The sequence below is a fragment of the Carlito syrichta genome, unplaced genomic scaffold, assembly GCF_000164805.1.
Source record: "Carlito syrichta isolate Samal-C Ts95f unplaced genomic scaffold, Tarsius_syrichta-2.0.1 Scaffold172482, whole genome shotgun sequence".
Lineage (NCBI taxonomy): Eukaryota > Metazoa > Chordata > Mammalia > Primates > Tarsiidae > Carlito > Carlito syrichta.
The window spans coordinates 185,249-201,976 of NW_007116578.1; the positions used below are offsets into that span (position 1 = coordinate 185,249).

Below are 16,728 nucleotides of genomic sequence, written 5' to 3' on the forward strand. Positions count from 1 at the left end.
GCCATAGAGGGTGGGGTATGAAGGTTCTCCAAGAGGTGAGGGACTAGCTCTCTTCTAACTCTGAGTGCCCAGATGAGAGAGGAGGCTGCACCTTTCCATGGTCTGCCTGAAGAGAGGATCCCTCATCTCACTTTACCTCTCCTCCTCCTGAGTCATAGGGTGGGGCTCAATAGGACAGAGCTGGGAGTGAATTAAGCAGAAGCAAAGGACAACCAACAGAAGGAAAGAGGAAAAGGCTGAGGGCCCAGCAGGACCCCATCTCCATGGCTCTTCCCTGCCTTGGGCCTCAGTATCTTCTCTTTTAAAATGAGGAGTGAGGGATGGATCATGTTAATAGCCAGTTCTTCTATAGACTTCCTGTGTGCCAAGCACTGTTTTGGTGCTTTAGTCTACCACCATAGCAGCTGGATGGTTGGGTCTATTGTCACCTCTGTTTTACAGATGAGAAAACTGACGCACAAGGAGGTTATGTACCTTGCTTAAGGACACAGCCCATTAAGAGATAGAGGTGGAACTTAAACCAAGACAGCCTCTGCCCTCAACTCTGGGAAACACCACCTCAGAAGATTGACACCTCTGAGTTCCAGACCCCCTTGCATCAGCCATGGGACCTCTGATGGCAACTTTTTTTTTGAGTTGGAGTCTCACTCTGTCGCCCAGACTAGAGTGCAGTGGCTGCTCCCGGCCACCGCAGCCTCGACCTGCTGGGCTCCGGCGATCCTTCCACCTCAGCCTTCCAAGCAGCAGGAACTACAGGCGCGTGCTACCACGCCCGGCTAATTTTTGATTTATTGTAGAGATGAGGTCTCGCCAAGTTGCCCAGGTGGGTCTCGAACCCATGGGCTCAGGCAGTCCACTCACCTCAGCCTCCCAAAGGCGCGGGATTACAGGCTGAGCCACCGAGCCCGGCTGATGGGAACTTAATACCTTAATATTCTTGTTTGCAGAATGGAGGAAGAAATAATACCTCCCGCATAAGATTATTGCATTGAATGATAGCATCAGTGAGAAGTACTAAGCAGCATTTGGTGTTTTCCAAGCACTCAGCAGAGAGTTCTTAAATTATCTGTTGTTATTAAGAGGTGTCATCTTACGGTGTTGGGATCTCCAGGGCTCTCACCTTCTGCTAGACTTGAGTTCTTCTGGGAAGTATAGGGACATCTCTAGGAAGCAGGTCAGTGCTGCTTGCAACAATTTGGGCTGGCTTTCTGGAAGAGCAGGGAAGGGATTGAAGACCAGATCAGCTTCAGAGGGCAGATGGAGAGGCATGGGAAGGTGGGGGTGACCTGAGGAAAGGTAGAAAGAGATCAGTGACTATGGCGGGCAGGGACTGAAACAGCCAGCACTTAAAGACCGGTACCGTGTTCTCCCTCTCCCTCTCCCCACTCCACAACCCCCCATAAGCTCATTTAACCCTCATCAAGGGACCGGGTAGAGTTTTACCCCCATTTTGCAGGTGAGGCTACTCAGACAGAGGTTAGGTTACTTGCCTGTTACCTAGTGAGTCCCACAGTCAAGAAGGGACAAGGTGTGCATTCGACAGTTCCAGAGTCCATGCCTTTCCCCACTAGGGTGCATTGCCACTCAGAAGAGGAGTGAGGAGGCACCCCCACCCTCAACTTTTCCCTTTCTGAAGTGAAAGGCCAGGCAACAGAGGAAGTTGAGATGAGGCTGAGAGAGGAGTTGGGGGAAAGGGGCCTGCAATGTGCCTAAGGCCTGACCTTCTCTTAGCTATGAAAAGTCCAGCCTGTGTTTGTTTTTCTTTTTCTTTTTTTTGTTTTTGAGTTGGAGTCTCACTCTGTCGTCCAGGCTGGAGTGCAGTGGCACACTTATGGCCCACCTGCTGGGCTCCTGTGATCTTTCCGCCTCAATCTTCCAAGTAACCAGAACCACAGGCGCGTGCTACCACACCCAGCTAATTTTTTTGATTTATTGTAGAGATAAGGTCTTGCCAAGTTGCCCAGACTGGTCTCGAACTTGTGGGCTCAGGCAATCCATTCACTTCGGCCTCCCAAAGTGCTGGGATTACAGACCAAGCCACTGAATGCGGCCGTTTGTTTTTCTACGGCCTAGAATAGCATAAAGTCTTAGCCTCTAGTGACCTGCTTAAAAGGAGTGGGTCAGCCAGGGTGAGGGGATGTCCCCTGGTGAAGGATGCCCTGAGAAAGGGTGTTCACCCTGGCTCACATTGGGCCTGTGGTCTAAGAGCTTTGCTCTACAGGATAAGTTTGGAGGACCCTCCTTAAGTGGGCCTCAGAGCTGAGGGCCTCTGGGTGCTTTTCCAGGCCTCAAGTTCTAGGAGAGCATGGATTCTGTTGTCAGCTGCTGGAGGAGGGCCTTAATTTCCCCCATGTCCCTTAAGGGCCTCTGGCCTGCTTCTAGGGGCTTAGGGTGCCCCTGGCTGGAGCTGGGCTTCTTGACTCCAAATTCAACACACTTGTGAAAGATGGCTGAGACCTATCTCATCATACCTGCAGCATGTTCGAGTCCCCCGGAAACACTTGAAGAAGAATTTGAAGATGTCCAGGCCCTTCCCCAATGTCCAATGTCCTCAGCATTTGGGTGGGGGACTCCAAGCGAGTATGTGTTATAAGCCTCTAGGTGATTCTAAAATGTACCCAGGTTTGAGAACCACTGGCCAGAGCACAGGCTCCACCAGGATGCTCCTGTATCCTCAGGGGCAGAGAACAGTGCCCCAGGATGCAGGTAAGCCAGGGCTGGGGAACTCATTCCTGGCCAGGAGTCCAGTTTGAGAGTGACAAAGAAGAGACAGTTGTACATTGTGTCACTAACCTGTGCCAGCTCTCTCGCTTCATCCCTTCCCTGCATCTCCTCTGCCTGTGCAGTCCCCAAGCAAACACACCACGCATGGGATGCTGGCCAAAGGTCAGCTGATGTCCTTGAGACACACTTGAAAATGAAAGAGGAAACTGGACAGCTTGTTCCAGTGCCTGTGAGTGTTCACTCAGGACAATGAGCATGTATATATTTACTTGTGTGTGTATATATATATATATATATATATATGGGGGTACCCTAAAAAAGAACTTATAAAAATTTTATATTCATATTTACATGCTTAAACTTCAGTCACCTTCAAAGTCCTCTCCATTTGATGCAATACACCTATCGAGACACTTTTTCCACTGCTCAAAACAGTTTTTGAACTCATCCATTTTGATGCCTTTTAGTGCTTCTGCCATTTTTGTTTCACTTCTTCCCTATCAGTAAGATGTTTCCCTTTGAGGACTTTTATCATCCAGGAAAATAAAAATGTCACTTGGGGAGAGAGCAAGTGATCAGGTGAATAGGGAGGGTGGGACATGGGAATCATGCCATTTTTGGTCAAAAACTGCTGAACACTCAGCACAGTGTGGGCAGGTATGCTTGGGAATCACCCATCATGAAATGGGCAAAGACATTGAAAGAACCTCCAAATAAGTAAATAAATAATAACCACTGAAGTCGAAAGCAGCCTTTTACAACAACGCTAGCTGGTACACTGATGCCGATGTGTTCCTAGAATACTTACCTAGCAGGGGAAGCCTATACTCAAGGGGTCTGTCCTCCAAAAGATAATTCTGTTTTTTGGGAGTCCCCCTTCATACACACACACACATACACTTTTTGTGTATTTTTTATATACTTACATGTACTTTGTGTGTCTCCCATCATCTTTCAAGTCCAGTAGTGTGAGTTAATTGGAATGAGAACTTTGGTCTGTTAGAGGTGAACTGTGTCCACAGCACAGTGGACACAAGTGTGTGATTGGGGGGATGTTGCTGGCCCCCGGGAAGGCACCTGCTTCTTCCTTCAAACCCTTGCCTCCTCACTGGTCCTGGGCCCTCTACCCACAGAGAGCCTGGGATGGTTATGCACAAAATGACCTACAGAGTGGAAGCCAAGAGACAGCGACATGCTGAGGGGAGGCTCCAAGGTTCAGAAGGCAACTGGAAGGGAGTGGAACTGAAAGCCAGGGAAGCTGCCGTGGGGTGTGAGAGCTAGCTTGTTGCTGGGGCTGCTTTGTTGGCAACATCCTTGGCACGTTTTAGAGGCATTTACTGAGAAAAGGAGGGGGTCTGGAGACATCATCAATGGTTTTGTCCCTCGTTCCAAACCTCTGAATGCTAAATGGGACATGAACCAACACCAGGCTCTGTCATGTGATGCACAGGGAAGTTGAGGCCAGAAGTGGTCACTGGGCAGTCACAGTAGGGGTCAGAGCCAGCTCTGGGATGGGACCCAGGTCTGCCATTTCAGCCAGGGAGTGCCCTTTCTGCTGCTATGCTCTTGTGGCCCTGAGAGAGGGACAAAGGACTCCTGTGCCTGGGAACGGGCTTCTCTGACGTAGCCCCAGTCTTTGTTCCCTCTGCAGCCTGCCTGTCCAGGGAAGACCAGCCAGCACCTCCTCTTTGCAGGGCTGTGGGCTTCCATCAGCCTGGGTACCTTCCCTGCATCTAAGCAGGGTTGGTTGGGTGTGTCTTCTGTGGGGTCCTTGCACTCTGGAGGAGGGGGATGGGAGAGATCTGGCAGCGTGGCCGGAGCAGGAGAGAGAAGGCTGGGAGGGAGGACAAGAAAGAAAGCCTGTTCATTGCTATTCCGACCCGGGATCTGGGACCTGCCCAGTGCACCAAGTGCCTGGAACCAGCCCCCTGCATGCTCACCATGGGAGAGGCCTCGAGGAGGGCAGCACTCAGGGCTGGGCCCAGGCTCCAAGAAAGACATTCAAGAAGCAGGATACACTTCTTGTCCAGGCCTCCCTGCTGCTCTGAGAATGAACAGGCACCATGTGTGGGGGAAGGGTGGTGTCTGCAGGGACTCTCGCTCTGAAGAACTTATTCCTTGTCTGGCAGAGGGTTCCACTTCTATCCAAACCTGTGTTTGCCTGTTGTCCGTTCGTTCATGAATCTCAAATGTGACTGGGACTATCCTCTCAAAATCAAACTTAAATCAGACTCTCCTGGAAGGCTTGCTCCAACACAGATTGCTGACTGGGCCCAACCCCAGAACTTCTGATTCAGTAGATCTGGGTGGGCCCTGAGCACCTGCATTTTTGGAGAGTGCCCAGGTGCTCTGGGGCCCACACTTTGAGAACCACTGACTTCCAAAGGAAGGGCAGCATCTTTAGTCCTGTGCTCGCTCCCTGCACTCAGTTCTCAAGGGGGGTCCTCATTTTATGGAATAGAAAACACTGGCTGTAAAGTCAATTGCAGTAAATGGAATCATTTTTACCTTTGGATTGTATTCTAAAATGGGGACCTTGTTCTAGCAATACCCAAGCATCCTCAGGTGGCTTTTTGAAGGAGAGACCACAGCTTTGTCTGAGTCTCTTTGTGCCCCTGGTCTGAGGAGTTTTGAACACTGCGTGCAACTGGACAAAATCGTCACCATGACAACCCGAGATCAGCTCCTCATTTTGTTCCAGACAAAAACTAATAGCTTCTCTGTTCTCCCTCATTTCAACCTGCCAACAGGACTCTTCCCTCCTGCACTCACACCTCACTGCCACTCCTGGTATGTTTAATCATGTCTTAGATAGGAGCCGCTCGAGTGGGCACAGCACTCTCCCACTGCCCCCACCCTGGGGTCAGAATTCCTCTGACCGAGTTCTGGGTGGCCTGTGCACAGACTGAGCCAGAAGCACTGGGAGGGGTTAGTGCAGAATTGTGTGCAAGGGGGAGAGGTGAATAGTGAAATCTTTCTGGAAACAGGATCTGTTCTGTCCTTTGACCTCTAGAGGAGGAATGGGAGGAGGGGAGCTTAGCCATGACTTTACTTGACCATCTCCTCTTTGAAATGTGTTTCTCTGGCTCTCTAGCCTTCCCGGATTTTCTCCTCAGTCTTCTTTGCCAGTTCCTCTTGTAAATGCTGGGTGTTCCTTCTCCTCTCGGGGCTGGTCCTATTTCTCTCTTCTTCTTCTCTGATCTACACTCTCTCCTTAGACAAACCATCCAGGACCATGGCCTAAATAGCACCCTTGTGTTGCCCACTCCTAGCCCTCTGCTCCAGTGTGACTTCTTTGGACTCCACACTTTTATTCAGCTGCCTATTTGACAGCTGTCTCCACTTGACTCGTAGCCAAGTGAACTGAACATATCCCAGACTATGCGCTTGACTTTCAACCTGCTTACTTCCCTGCCAGTTGCTGCTCACTCAGCCTTCCCTGCGACTGTAACTAGCCCATACATCCATTCATCCATCCACGCAGACACTCAAGTCAGAAACCTGAGTAACATCTTTTGTCCTTCTCTACCCTTCTCTGTATTAGTCAGGATGGTGTAGACTATGCTGCAGTAATAAATCAACCTGACTTCTCAGAGATTTGGCGCAATATCATTTCTAGCTTGCACGTGTCATAGGCCAGTGTGGTCAGCAGAAGGGAGAGGTGGAGCTCGACTTCACACAGTCACTCAGGGATCCAGGCTTCTTCTATCTTGGAATGTGGCCTCCAGGGAGCTGCAGAGAAGGAGGATAGTGGAAGCCTGTGGAAGCCTGTGAAGGATGTTTTAGAGGCGCATTCCACTTTTCCATCCACATACCATGGGTGAGCACACAGTCACATGATGTGTGTGAGACTAACAGTCTCTGGCAAACTCGTTGGCCAGTTCCAGCTAGTATGCCACCAAGCCCAGTCAGGACCATTGCCATGCCCTAGCAGGTCTTCCCATGACTGCTTTTTCTGCTCTTGGAATCTATGATTTCCCCACACAATCAAATCATGTAATTTCTTGTCTTATAGCCCCTCTGTAGTAGGCAGAATAATGTCCCCCACTCACCCTGAGATACCCATGTCCTAATTTCTAAAACCTGTGTATATGTTACTTTGCAATTGTAATTAAGGATCTTGAAATGAGACATTTATCTTGGGTTATTTGGATGGGCCCAGTATAACCATGAGGGTTCTTGTAAGTAAAAGAAGAAGACAGGAAAGTCTGAGAATGGGAGAGGTTTGAGGATGCTAAGCTGCTAGCTTTGAAGATGGAGGAAGGTGCCATGAGCCAAGGAATGTGGGTGGCCTTCTGAATCTGGAAAAGGCTAGGAAATGGAGTCTCTCCTCGAGCCTCCAGGAGAAACGCAGCCCTGCTGCACCTTGATTTTAGCCCAGTGATACCCATTTTGGACTTCTGACCTCCAGAAATATAAGGCAATAAAATGTGTCCTTTTAAGACACTAAGTTTGCTTGCAAACCTCCCCCAACAGTAGGAAGTGAATTCGCCATTCAATGGCTTCTCTAAGCCTTGAGCGTAAAATCTAAAATTGTGAACATGACCCCCCAGACTAGGAGCTCTGTACAGGCAGAGACTGGGTCCTTTTTATTCATCCTGTGTTGCTCTGCAGTGACTGACTCATAATAGGCCCTTCATATCTCTTGGATAAATGAGTAACTAGGAGGAGGGGGAGAGGAAAGTGGGAAGAAAAAAAGGGTAAAACAAGGAGGGGGAGGAGAAGGAGAAAAGGCATCTTGAAGCCTTCCAGGCCCAACAAAACCAAGCGTTGTTGAGACTGGAGTGTGGAACATATGGGGATATAGAAGCTGGACGTATTTTGTGTGAGTGGAGGGAAAATAAGTTGCTGTTTTTAGTTAGAAAAACTCAAGGCTGTCTCAGGAGTCCAACTCCCATTCTCCCAAGCTCTGAAGAAAAGGGATCCTGGGAGAATTCAACTCTAAACCCCCGAGGCTGGAGCAGTTCCCATCCAGAAGGGGAGAGAAGTTGAGAGTCCACTGGGTCCTCCCTTCTGGGCTGGGCTGCGAGGGGCAAGGGGAGGATAGCCACAAGAGAAATGGGCACCTGAGCACTCTGGGAAGCCCCAAAGAGGCAGCTACAAATCTCCCGTGCCTCCACTGATACAGGCCAGAGGGGTGGGTGTAAGGCTGTGAGCTCCCGGTGGGGTCAGAGACATTGTCCCCCAAATCCAGCTCTGGGATTTGAGTCCTGGAGGGCTGTGAGCTCCCAGTGGAGTCAGGGATATTATCCTCTAAATCCAGCTCCGGGATTTGGGTCCTGGAATCATGGGGTCTTATTCTAGGCTTCCTCTTTGCCCTAGTGATATGGGAATTGCCCCAAGGACTCAGGAGGAGGCCCAGGTTGGGGACATACTAGGGCACCAGGAGGACTTCAAGAGTTGTGACAGATGGATCCTGAGAGCTCCCACATCCCATGGTGGGGTGGGTCGCCTTCACTGATGCCCTTTGGAAGGTAGCCTCAGCTGCCCCAACCATCCTCTGGGAACCAGCAAGTCCTGGGCAACCCTCTGTTCCAGATTTGAGGTCTGGTCACTCAGAAATACCCAGTTCTCATTGTGCACATAGAAAATATGAGTTGTGGTGGAGGGGTGGTGGCTGACCCGAGTTATAAGTGAACCCGTGGAAGAAGGAGACCAGAACTCAAGTCTCGGCGCTTCCAGTGCAGGTGCTGAGAGGAGACCTGGCCCTTCCTCTGCTCTGCCCTCATACCTCACCTTCTTGGCTTTGTCTGTTTTCTTCACCATCATAGCCCTGGTGCCCAGATAGTCCCTGGCATCCGAGCAAATAGTCATTAAGAGAGTGCATCTCCCATCCTATCACCAACATGGGAGCCCCTTTCTTCTCTCATGCCACCCCCGCCTGATCCCTGCAGCCCTTCCTGCCCCTCAGCCCTCATGCCTGCTTTATCTGAAGTGGCCCTGTGACCCCAGTGACATCAGCTGGCAGTGGCAGCTGTCTGTGCCAGGGCCTAATGTTCCACATTAAAGGAACATCTGTTGGCTGGGGCTCCTGGGGCATGGACCAGACACAGCCACGCTCCACGGTTGTTCCATGGTCAACATGGGTTGTGGCAACCAAAGATGTGCTGTTGGGTTCCTTTCAAGGATATAAGGTCACAGTCGACTGCAAGCTAGCTAAATGTGTTAGACAGGAGTCACCAATGAGTGGCTTATTGCTGTGAGTCCTGGGACGCAGATCCCTCATCTGACCTTCAGTGTCCTTGCCTTCTTGTTTTGCTGTTCTCAGAGCTTTCTGTGGTGCTTCTGGCTCCAAATTTTTCATTCCATGAGCAAGATGCTGTGGGCCAATGTGACTGGGTATGAATTCCAAAACAACGGGGTCCGAATTTCACAGCTTCTAGGGGTTTCTGCACCTAGAAGCTGTGAATTCCTCCTGGTCCAAGAAGCACCCAAATGTCATGGACCCTAACAGAGAGACTATTGGCTCCTGAGGCCTACTCCAGGCCCCCTCCCACCTTCCTAGCTCCTGCCCAGGTGTCCCCTGGGACCCATCATCCACCCACCCAAGCTTTCATCTCACCTTGCAGATCCTGCTACATCTCCCTGCCTGGGAGGGACTCTCTCAGGGGAATGATTCTCAGGGACACCTAATTGGAAAAATGAAATTAATGATAATGACAGCAGTGAACAGGTATTGAGGGAGTCCATTGCTGTTCTGGGAGCTTTGCATGAAAGAACTCATTAATCCTCACAGCAGCCCTGTGAGTCAGGCACCGTGGGTCACCTGCTGTCCCTGATATGGAACAGAAGTCCTCGCCATAGCCAGTCTTTATAGACCCTTCGGCAGATGTGGGCCCCTGCCCTGAAACATTGCTCTGCTATCTGACAGTCCCCCTGTCCGCTTCACCCACATCATCCTTGTCACTTTCTCTTGCTTGCATCACTGCATGGGCTTTCTCTGCCCCCCCATAAGGATGGGGTCCCCTGGGTTTCCTCTACCTTCTTCTCACTTTACATCCTTTCCCTGGGTGAGCTGTCTTGTCCTGTGGCCTCAACCAGTACCCACAGGCTGGAGTGAAAAGGGAGTGGCAGGGCCAGGATGGAGGGCAGGGCTGTAGGTGCCATGTTAGAGGAAGAGCACAGGGCACATGGGATTGTTGGTGAGGTGTATGACATGACCAGACATTCACTTTGAAGGACTTGCAGTCACAGCTGTGTGGGGATTGAGGGAGGAGACCGCTGAGAAGGCTGTGCCAGTCCTGAGCGCCCTTGCTAGGTGAGGTGAGAGGATAGAGAGTGGGACATGTATTCCACAGAGGCTTGGAGGTCAGTTCGGCAGAGCTTGATGTGGAACATGAAGGAGAAAGGGGTGAGCAGGGGTGGCTTCAGCTGAGGCTGAAACAGGAAATCAGGTTTGGTAGGAGATGCTGAGTTGATCTTGAACTACTGCATTTGAATTGTCTTTGGCTCCCTGGGGTGGGGATGTCCAGCAGGCCACCACCATGGGATCCACCCTCAGGGAGTGGACAGGGCCTGGAGACTGGGAGTTGTCTGCATGTAATTCTGTTAAGCCCATGGGCAGGGTGAGCTCATCCATGGTGAGTGGGGTGGGCAGCCCCCAGACCTGCATTCAGTCAGAGCCAACAGGGTGTGACCCAGGTAGGGCTGAAATTGTTCCTTGGATTTGGCAGCAAAGAGGTCACTGGGGACCTTGGTGAGAGGCATTTCAGCAGGGAGGAGGTTCAGAGCCAGACAAGCAAGGATGGAGTGTGGAGCGGAGGTGCACCTGGCAGTGCAGGGAAGTCCAGGGAGAAGTTGGAAGGGTTAGAAGGAGAGGCGGGCAAAGAGAGGCAGGGGCTGGAGGGGCCTCTGTGCCCCCAGGTATAAACATCTGGCCATCAGGCTTGACATCTTCCCCATCCTCACAGCTCACGGCCAACAAGTCTTGGTGATTCCTAAATACCTCTCAGTTGGTCTTTTACTTCCATCAGCCTGATTCTCGTGGCACTGCAGTGGCCTCTGTAGTGGTCCTTGCCTCCTGCCTCATTCTGCTCCAAGTCCTTTCATAGTTTTGGTGTGTTGCATGCAGGCTTCCACCTGGATGGCTTTCCCTGCTTCTCCATCTATGAATGTGTGCTTCCCTACTCTAGGTCTGCCCTGGGGATGGATGGGGGGAAGGCCAGAAGCAGCAGTCAGTTCCTGTCCCTCCTCCCCTGGGGACCTGCTGAGGAAGGTGGGTCTGAAGCAGGACCACTCAGAGGTGGAAGACTCTAGAAGAGGTGGGAGGGCTAGGAGGAGGTGGAGGGGCTGGTGCGAGGGATCTAGGAGGGGCTGCCACCGAGACCCATGCATCTCAGCATCTCATATGTAAGGATCCAGCCCTGGCCTGGTACCTCCCCCTTCCCCTGGTCCTGCAGGACTGTAGGACTGTAGGGTGGTGTGAAATCAGGTGTGGACTCCCACCCTACCCAGGAGCTCCTGAAATGACTTGTGTCTCAGCTTCCCTTTGAAGGTTCTTCCAGCCTGACCGAACCAGGCTGGGCTCTCCCTCTGACAGGGAGTCTTGCCTTCCCTCCCCTTAAACCGCTCCCTGCCTCCTGCAAGGCCTGGCTTGTGAGCAGTGGAGGACACCTCTGCGTGTGTATGTGTGGGTGTGATGCAGGTATGTGTGTGCATGTGTGATGTGTGTACATGTGAGTGGGGGGCTGGACCCACACTTACCATGGTTCTCTTCCCCACAGGCTGCCCGGGGATGTGGGACAACATCACATGTTGGAAGCCTGCTCACGTGGGTGAGATGGTCCTCGTCAGCTGCCCCGAACTCTTCCGAATCTTCAACCCAGACCAAGGTGGGCTTAGCCCAGTGTCTCTTCAGGCCGATTCTAGCCTGCTTTCCAAACTGAGCCGGGCCTTCCTGGGAGACAGCACCAAGGGCAGGGGGCCATCCTGTGGGCAGGTCTTCCCTGCTCCAGAGCTTACATGCGCGTGGAGAGGATGAAACCACAGACATGTGGGCATGCACCATTGTGGGCGGAGTGAGGCTGTGCTAACAGGTGTGGGGTCGATCCCACTCTATGGCTTCCCCTTCTAGAGTCCTGTTCTCCTTCTAACTAAGGTCCCTAGTCTGTCAGATTGGGATGCGGCACAGTGACCCCCTCCCGGTGTCTCTGTGAGGATAGTGAAGTGATGCATACCGGCGTCATTCAGCACGGGACTTGGCGCATTTGCTTGTTCAGTAGTAAATGTTAGCTGGTATTCTTATCACCACCCCTCCCACAGCCACAGATTCTCAGAGGCCCGAGCGACACATGGAGAGGAACGCACAAATAGACACCCTCAGGCAGCATGAGACATGTGAGGAAGGCAGCTGGACAGAGACACCCACGTCCACACTCACAGAGCCACTTAGATACGGGCAGGCACAGAGCCCGGCGGGGCTGGTGCACACTCATGATTGCTAAGCAAAGCGTTTTCTGGGTCCTCGCTGCGCTTGGGAGGAGCTGGGCCCCCTGGGCTGTCCAGGGAGAGGGTGCTATACCCAGAAACAACTTTGTCTGTGACTTGTAGCTGTGGCTTAGGGGACGAGTGTATGATGGCACTCTCCCAGTGAGGGAAGGCTGAAGAAGTCCTCAGTTTGAAGCATGTCTGTGTTTGAGGTCTCAGGGGGCCATTGAAATGCTGTGGGGATATCCAGGGGCCAAACCCATTTGCGAGTCGGTGGGGTGGACAGACTGGCTGAGCCCTGTGAGGTGTGCTGTAGAATGAGAGCGGTGGAACAGGCAGTGCTCTGCCCAAAGGCATGAAGTCCTAAAGGCCCCATCTCCACTGGGGGGTATCCTGAGGAAGGGGTGGCTGTGGATGGCTCCTTTGGAAGTGAGTCTGGTAGGCTCTTCCAGGGCAGTTCCTGCCCATAAACCCCCACACTGGCCCTCCACCCAAGCCCCTGGCCCCCAGCCCACCCCCAGTGGGTGTCAAGGGAGGCAGGGCTGCAGGCTAAGGACACTCAGTTGGAGCTGGGCAGGGAGAGCTCAGGGATGGGGGAGGACTGCTCCAGGCAAGTGATTTACTGAGAACCACCCACCCGCTACAGACCCTGGATTCGGGCTTCCAAGGGATCAGAGGAGCCTGTTGTGTGTGGTCATGCACAGGTGTCTTTCAGCCTGGCTTTAGCTTCTTCCTTTACTAGTCTAAGGCTTAGACTTATGTCCTTCCGGAAGGGGCAAGTTTCCCAGCTCTGCTGCAGCACTGAGTCCTGCCTACTGCCGTCCCCTGTCCTCTCTGAGAGGGAAAAGGCAAATTCACTTTTAAACCTTGAACTCCAGTAACCTTAACTCTGCCCTGGAGCAAGAGGGCTTGCAGGAAGCTGGCTCCTAGTCCAAGGACAGAGAAGGTGGCGTTCGTCTAAGATGCACCCCGTCTGCCTCACTCCACACCTCCACCTCTAGCCCTCCTGCCAGCCCAGGAGGAGGGTGGTGGAGTGACCCAGGGCAGCCCGGGGAGTCGATGTTCAAAGAGGAGGCAGGCGGCAGAAGGGCTGGAGTGAGAGTTTGAGCAGCGGGTGATTCAGCTGGATTTCTAATTCATTCCTACAGAAACCAACTTAACCACTTCCTCCATTCGTGTATTCCTTTCATTCAGTCATTTATTGAAAGTTTATTGAACATCTACTCTGGGTCAGATTCCATGCCAGACTGCGTCTTTTCAACAACAACAAAGACACAATGAATCAACAGTAAAAGGATTTTCTCAAGACGTGTTTTTCCTTCAGACTCCCTCGCTCCCTCTGGCGATGACACAATGAAGGTGTTATTTACACCTGATTCTTAATGGTTCATTAAGGCAGGGCCTTTTAGCACCTTTGCTCACACAGCTTGATGGGTGAGACTTGCCCTAAGTTCCTAACAGGGAGAGGATGGCATTCCTCATCTTATTTCTCAGTTCCTGGGAAGCTCATTGCCATGGTTATGGCTGTGTAGGATATTGGAGACATTGGAGATGTGGGAGCACCCTCAACCATCCTCCTCTCAAATGTCTCTGTTCATTTCTGTTCTGGAGTTAGAGGTAGAAGTCCCCAGAGTCCCCAGCTTGTAGTTCTCATGCCTTCTGGGCCCTCAGCAAAGCACTCCTCTCCAAATTTGTGGGTGAGAGTGGGAGGATGTGATCAGCAGGACCCAGTGAGACCAGCCCCCGACTTCAGCCTCCCTGCTCACCTCTGCGTTCTCTCTCTCTCTCTGTTTCAGTCTGGGAGACAGAAACCATCGGTAAGTGGAACCTTGGTGAGGACAAACCGCTGTCCCTCTGTCCATCCAAGAGGAGCCCAGCCTCAGGAGCCCAGGCTATGGCTGCTGGGATCTGATGGGAGTGGAAAGAGAGGTTCATCAGGGATCAAGTCCTTCCCTCCTTCCTCCCTCTCCCCTCCCTGACCTTGGCCATCTCGGAAGTGGGGAGCACAGAATGATGTACAGCATAGCCCTTGACCTTAGGGCCCTCACAGGCTTATTTAAAAGGTTGAGGCTTACCCACAGCAGGGTTAGAAAACAAGTTCACACATGTATGTACACACCCATACATGTGTGTATGTACAGTCCATGCAGACGCAGACATTGCGATGGCTGGGAAGCTGGAATGCACAGCAAGCAAGAGCAGAAAAGAGACCTGATGATGCAGCAACCAGGCAGACAGTGAAGCAGTCAGGGGAGGCTTCCTGGAGAAGGTGGCATGTCAGCAGGGCCTTGGAAACAGGATTTGGAGAAGTGGAGGGGAAGGGAGGGCCCATTGCTGGCAGGGAATTCAGCGTAGGAAAAGGGTGGAAATGGAAATAAAGAGTAGGGAGAGAAGGAGAAAAAAGTGAAAGTGAATTCTTTGGAATTTTAGATTCTCTTTTTTTTTGAGTTGGAGTCTCACTCTGTCACCTAGACTGGAGTGCAGTGGCATACTCCCAACCACCACAGCCTCAACCTACTGGGCTCTGGTGATCCTTCCGCCTCAGCCTTCCGAGTAGCCGGAACTACAGGCGCGTGCTATCACTGCTGGCTAATTTTTGATTTATTGTAAAGACGAGGTCTCACCAAGTTGCCTGGGTGGGTCTTGAACCCATGGGCTCAGGTAATCCACTCGCCTTGGCCTCCCAAAGTTCTGGGATTACAGGCTGAGCCACTGAGTCTGGCCTATATTACTTTAAAGCTGTAAGGTACAATTCAGGATTAGATATACAAGTGGTCATTGTATAGGTAAAGTCTGGGCCTCCCTTTGGTACATACTTCCCCTGATTTGAGATCAGATACCCTTATTGATGTTATGCGCCCCCCCCCGGCAGTTTCTGGCTACTGCCAATCCCTTTCTTACAATATCCTGGTAAATGTTCAGGGTCCACTTATGAGTAAAGATTCTCTTCTTTTGGAGGCTGTGGTGGAGGGCTGAGCACCAAAGAAACCCCATGCCTTCGGACCCCTGTTGCTGTTCTTTGCCTTTTCTTGAAAAGGCCCAGCCCTGTTTTCCATTCTCTCCCATGCCTCTCCACCCTGGGGGCCCTCCCTCCCTCCTGACCATGTCCATTTCCATTTCCGGTGATAGTGGAGGAAAGCTGAGTCATAGACCACCCTGAGCATCACAGAAATGCAGACCAAATGAGGTTGGGGTTAGAAGGTGCAATGTGCCAGAAAGCTGCCCAACTCTGTCCATGCTTCTTGGCCAGGACCTCCTCCTCAACTTTCCTCCATACCAGGGACAGCCTGGGCCTTCGCGGGTGGAGAGTTACCAGTATCCAGCCATGGCATGTTGATAAGCCAAGCGTTTTGACACATGCCCACGTCTGTATTTTGCAGGAGAGTTTGATTTTCCTGACAGTAACTCCTTGGATCTCTCAGGTAAGCGCATAAGTTGGGGTCGACCATGGGCTGACTGTGGGGGAAGGCATCTGCTGATGTGTGAGCTTTGAACCCCCCAATCTAGGCCAGGCTCTGCCCCTCTGTGGCTGTGTGGTCTTTGATAGGTCATGTTTTTCCTCTCATAAAGTTACGGATTGTCTGCATGGAATAGTGTGGAGACAGAACATCATGCATGGAATTTCAGGAGAAATGCAGATCTCTTTAAAATCCCTTTGTGGACTTCAAGTAAAGGATTCCTGGATTCGATGGTCCCTGATTATTTTTGAACTCCAGCCTGTAGAACAGTGATTCTGAAACTTTGTGCATCACAGTCACCGTGTGAGCTTGTGAAAACACAGGTTCCTGGACATTCCCCGTCCTTCACCACCATTTTGCAGAGTCTCTGAGTAGGCTTGGGTGGGGCCTGAGAGTGTGCATTTCTAACCGGTCCCCCAGGTGACGCTGGTGGGCTAATCTGAGGAGAGCACCCACTTGGGGAACCACTGCCCTAAAGTTATGTGCTCCTGTGTAGTTACTGGGGCAAAACAGTCTGGTGAAGTAGGCATACTCACTGTGGGTTTTGACAATCTCAAGAGTACTCCATCTTCCGGAGATTTCTATCAGAACAATACAGTGGCAAATTCATGGAACTGTTCTGAACAAAAGGGGTTTATGCTTTTCTGAGCCCACACTATGTTATCAAAAGGAAAAAAAAAAAAAGAAAGAAAGAAGAAAAATAAAGAAAAGGAAATGTCTTTTCCTGCTAGAGCACTTTTTAATTTTTTTAAAATTGTTTTTCAAAGCAGCTTCCCTTCCTCTTCCCACCACCCTGATGTGGGCAAAGCAGAGAGGAAACAAGGTCCAGGGAGGGACTTGGCCAAGGCGACCATTCCCCTGGGACATTCAGACTTTCTGAAAGAAGTGTTCAGGAGAACTTGGAAGGAGGTTGCCTGAGACAGGCTTGCTGACGAAGGGACAGTTTGGCACCAACTGTGGGACCTGCCAAACTCCTCCTTATCCTGTGCCTTGGAACTCAGAACCGGAGAAGGGATGGAGACCAGTGTCTCCACTGTGGGCAGGCCTCTCTTTTGTGTCAGGGCCACTCCTTCTGCCGCTTCCCTACATCCCAGAAAGTGTGTTTCTGACTCCCTTGGCT

The 16,728-nt window shown here is 51.5% G+C and overlaps 1 protein-coding gene across 5 annotated transcripts in view; it reads left to right on the forward strand.

Annotated features, from left to right (window-relative positions):
• Positions 1-16,728, forward strand: part of ADCYAP1R1 (ADCYAP receptor type I) — a 43,817-nt gene that overhangs the window by 4,407 nt on the left and 22,682 nt on the right. For 4 of the 5 annotated variants that reach the window (XM_008051429.1, XM_008051430.1, XM_021709320.1 and 1 more), the window contains exons 3-5: positions 11,448-11,555; positions 13,947-13,967; positions 15,531-15,572. In XM_008051429.1, the coding sequence (XP_008049620.1) occupies positions 11,448-11,555; positions 13,947-13,967; positions 15,531-15,572 (171 nt within the window). The remainder of the gene's footprint in view (positions 1-11,447; positions 11,556-13,946; positions 13,968-15,530; positions 15,573-16,728) is intronic. The other variant, XM_008051432.2, reaches the window with a different exon arrangement.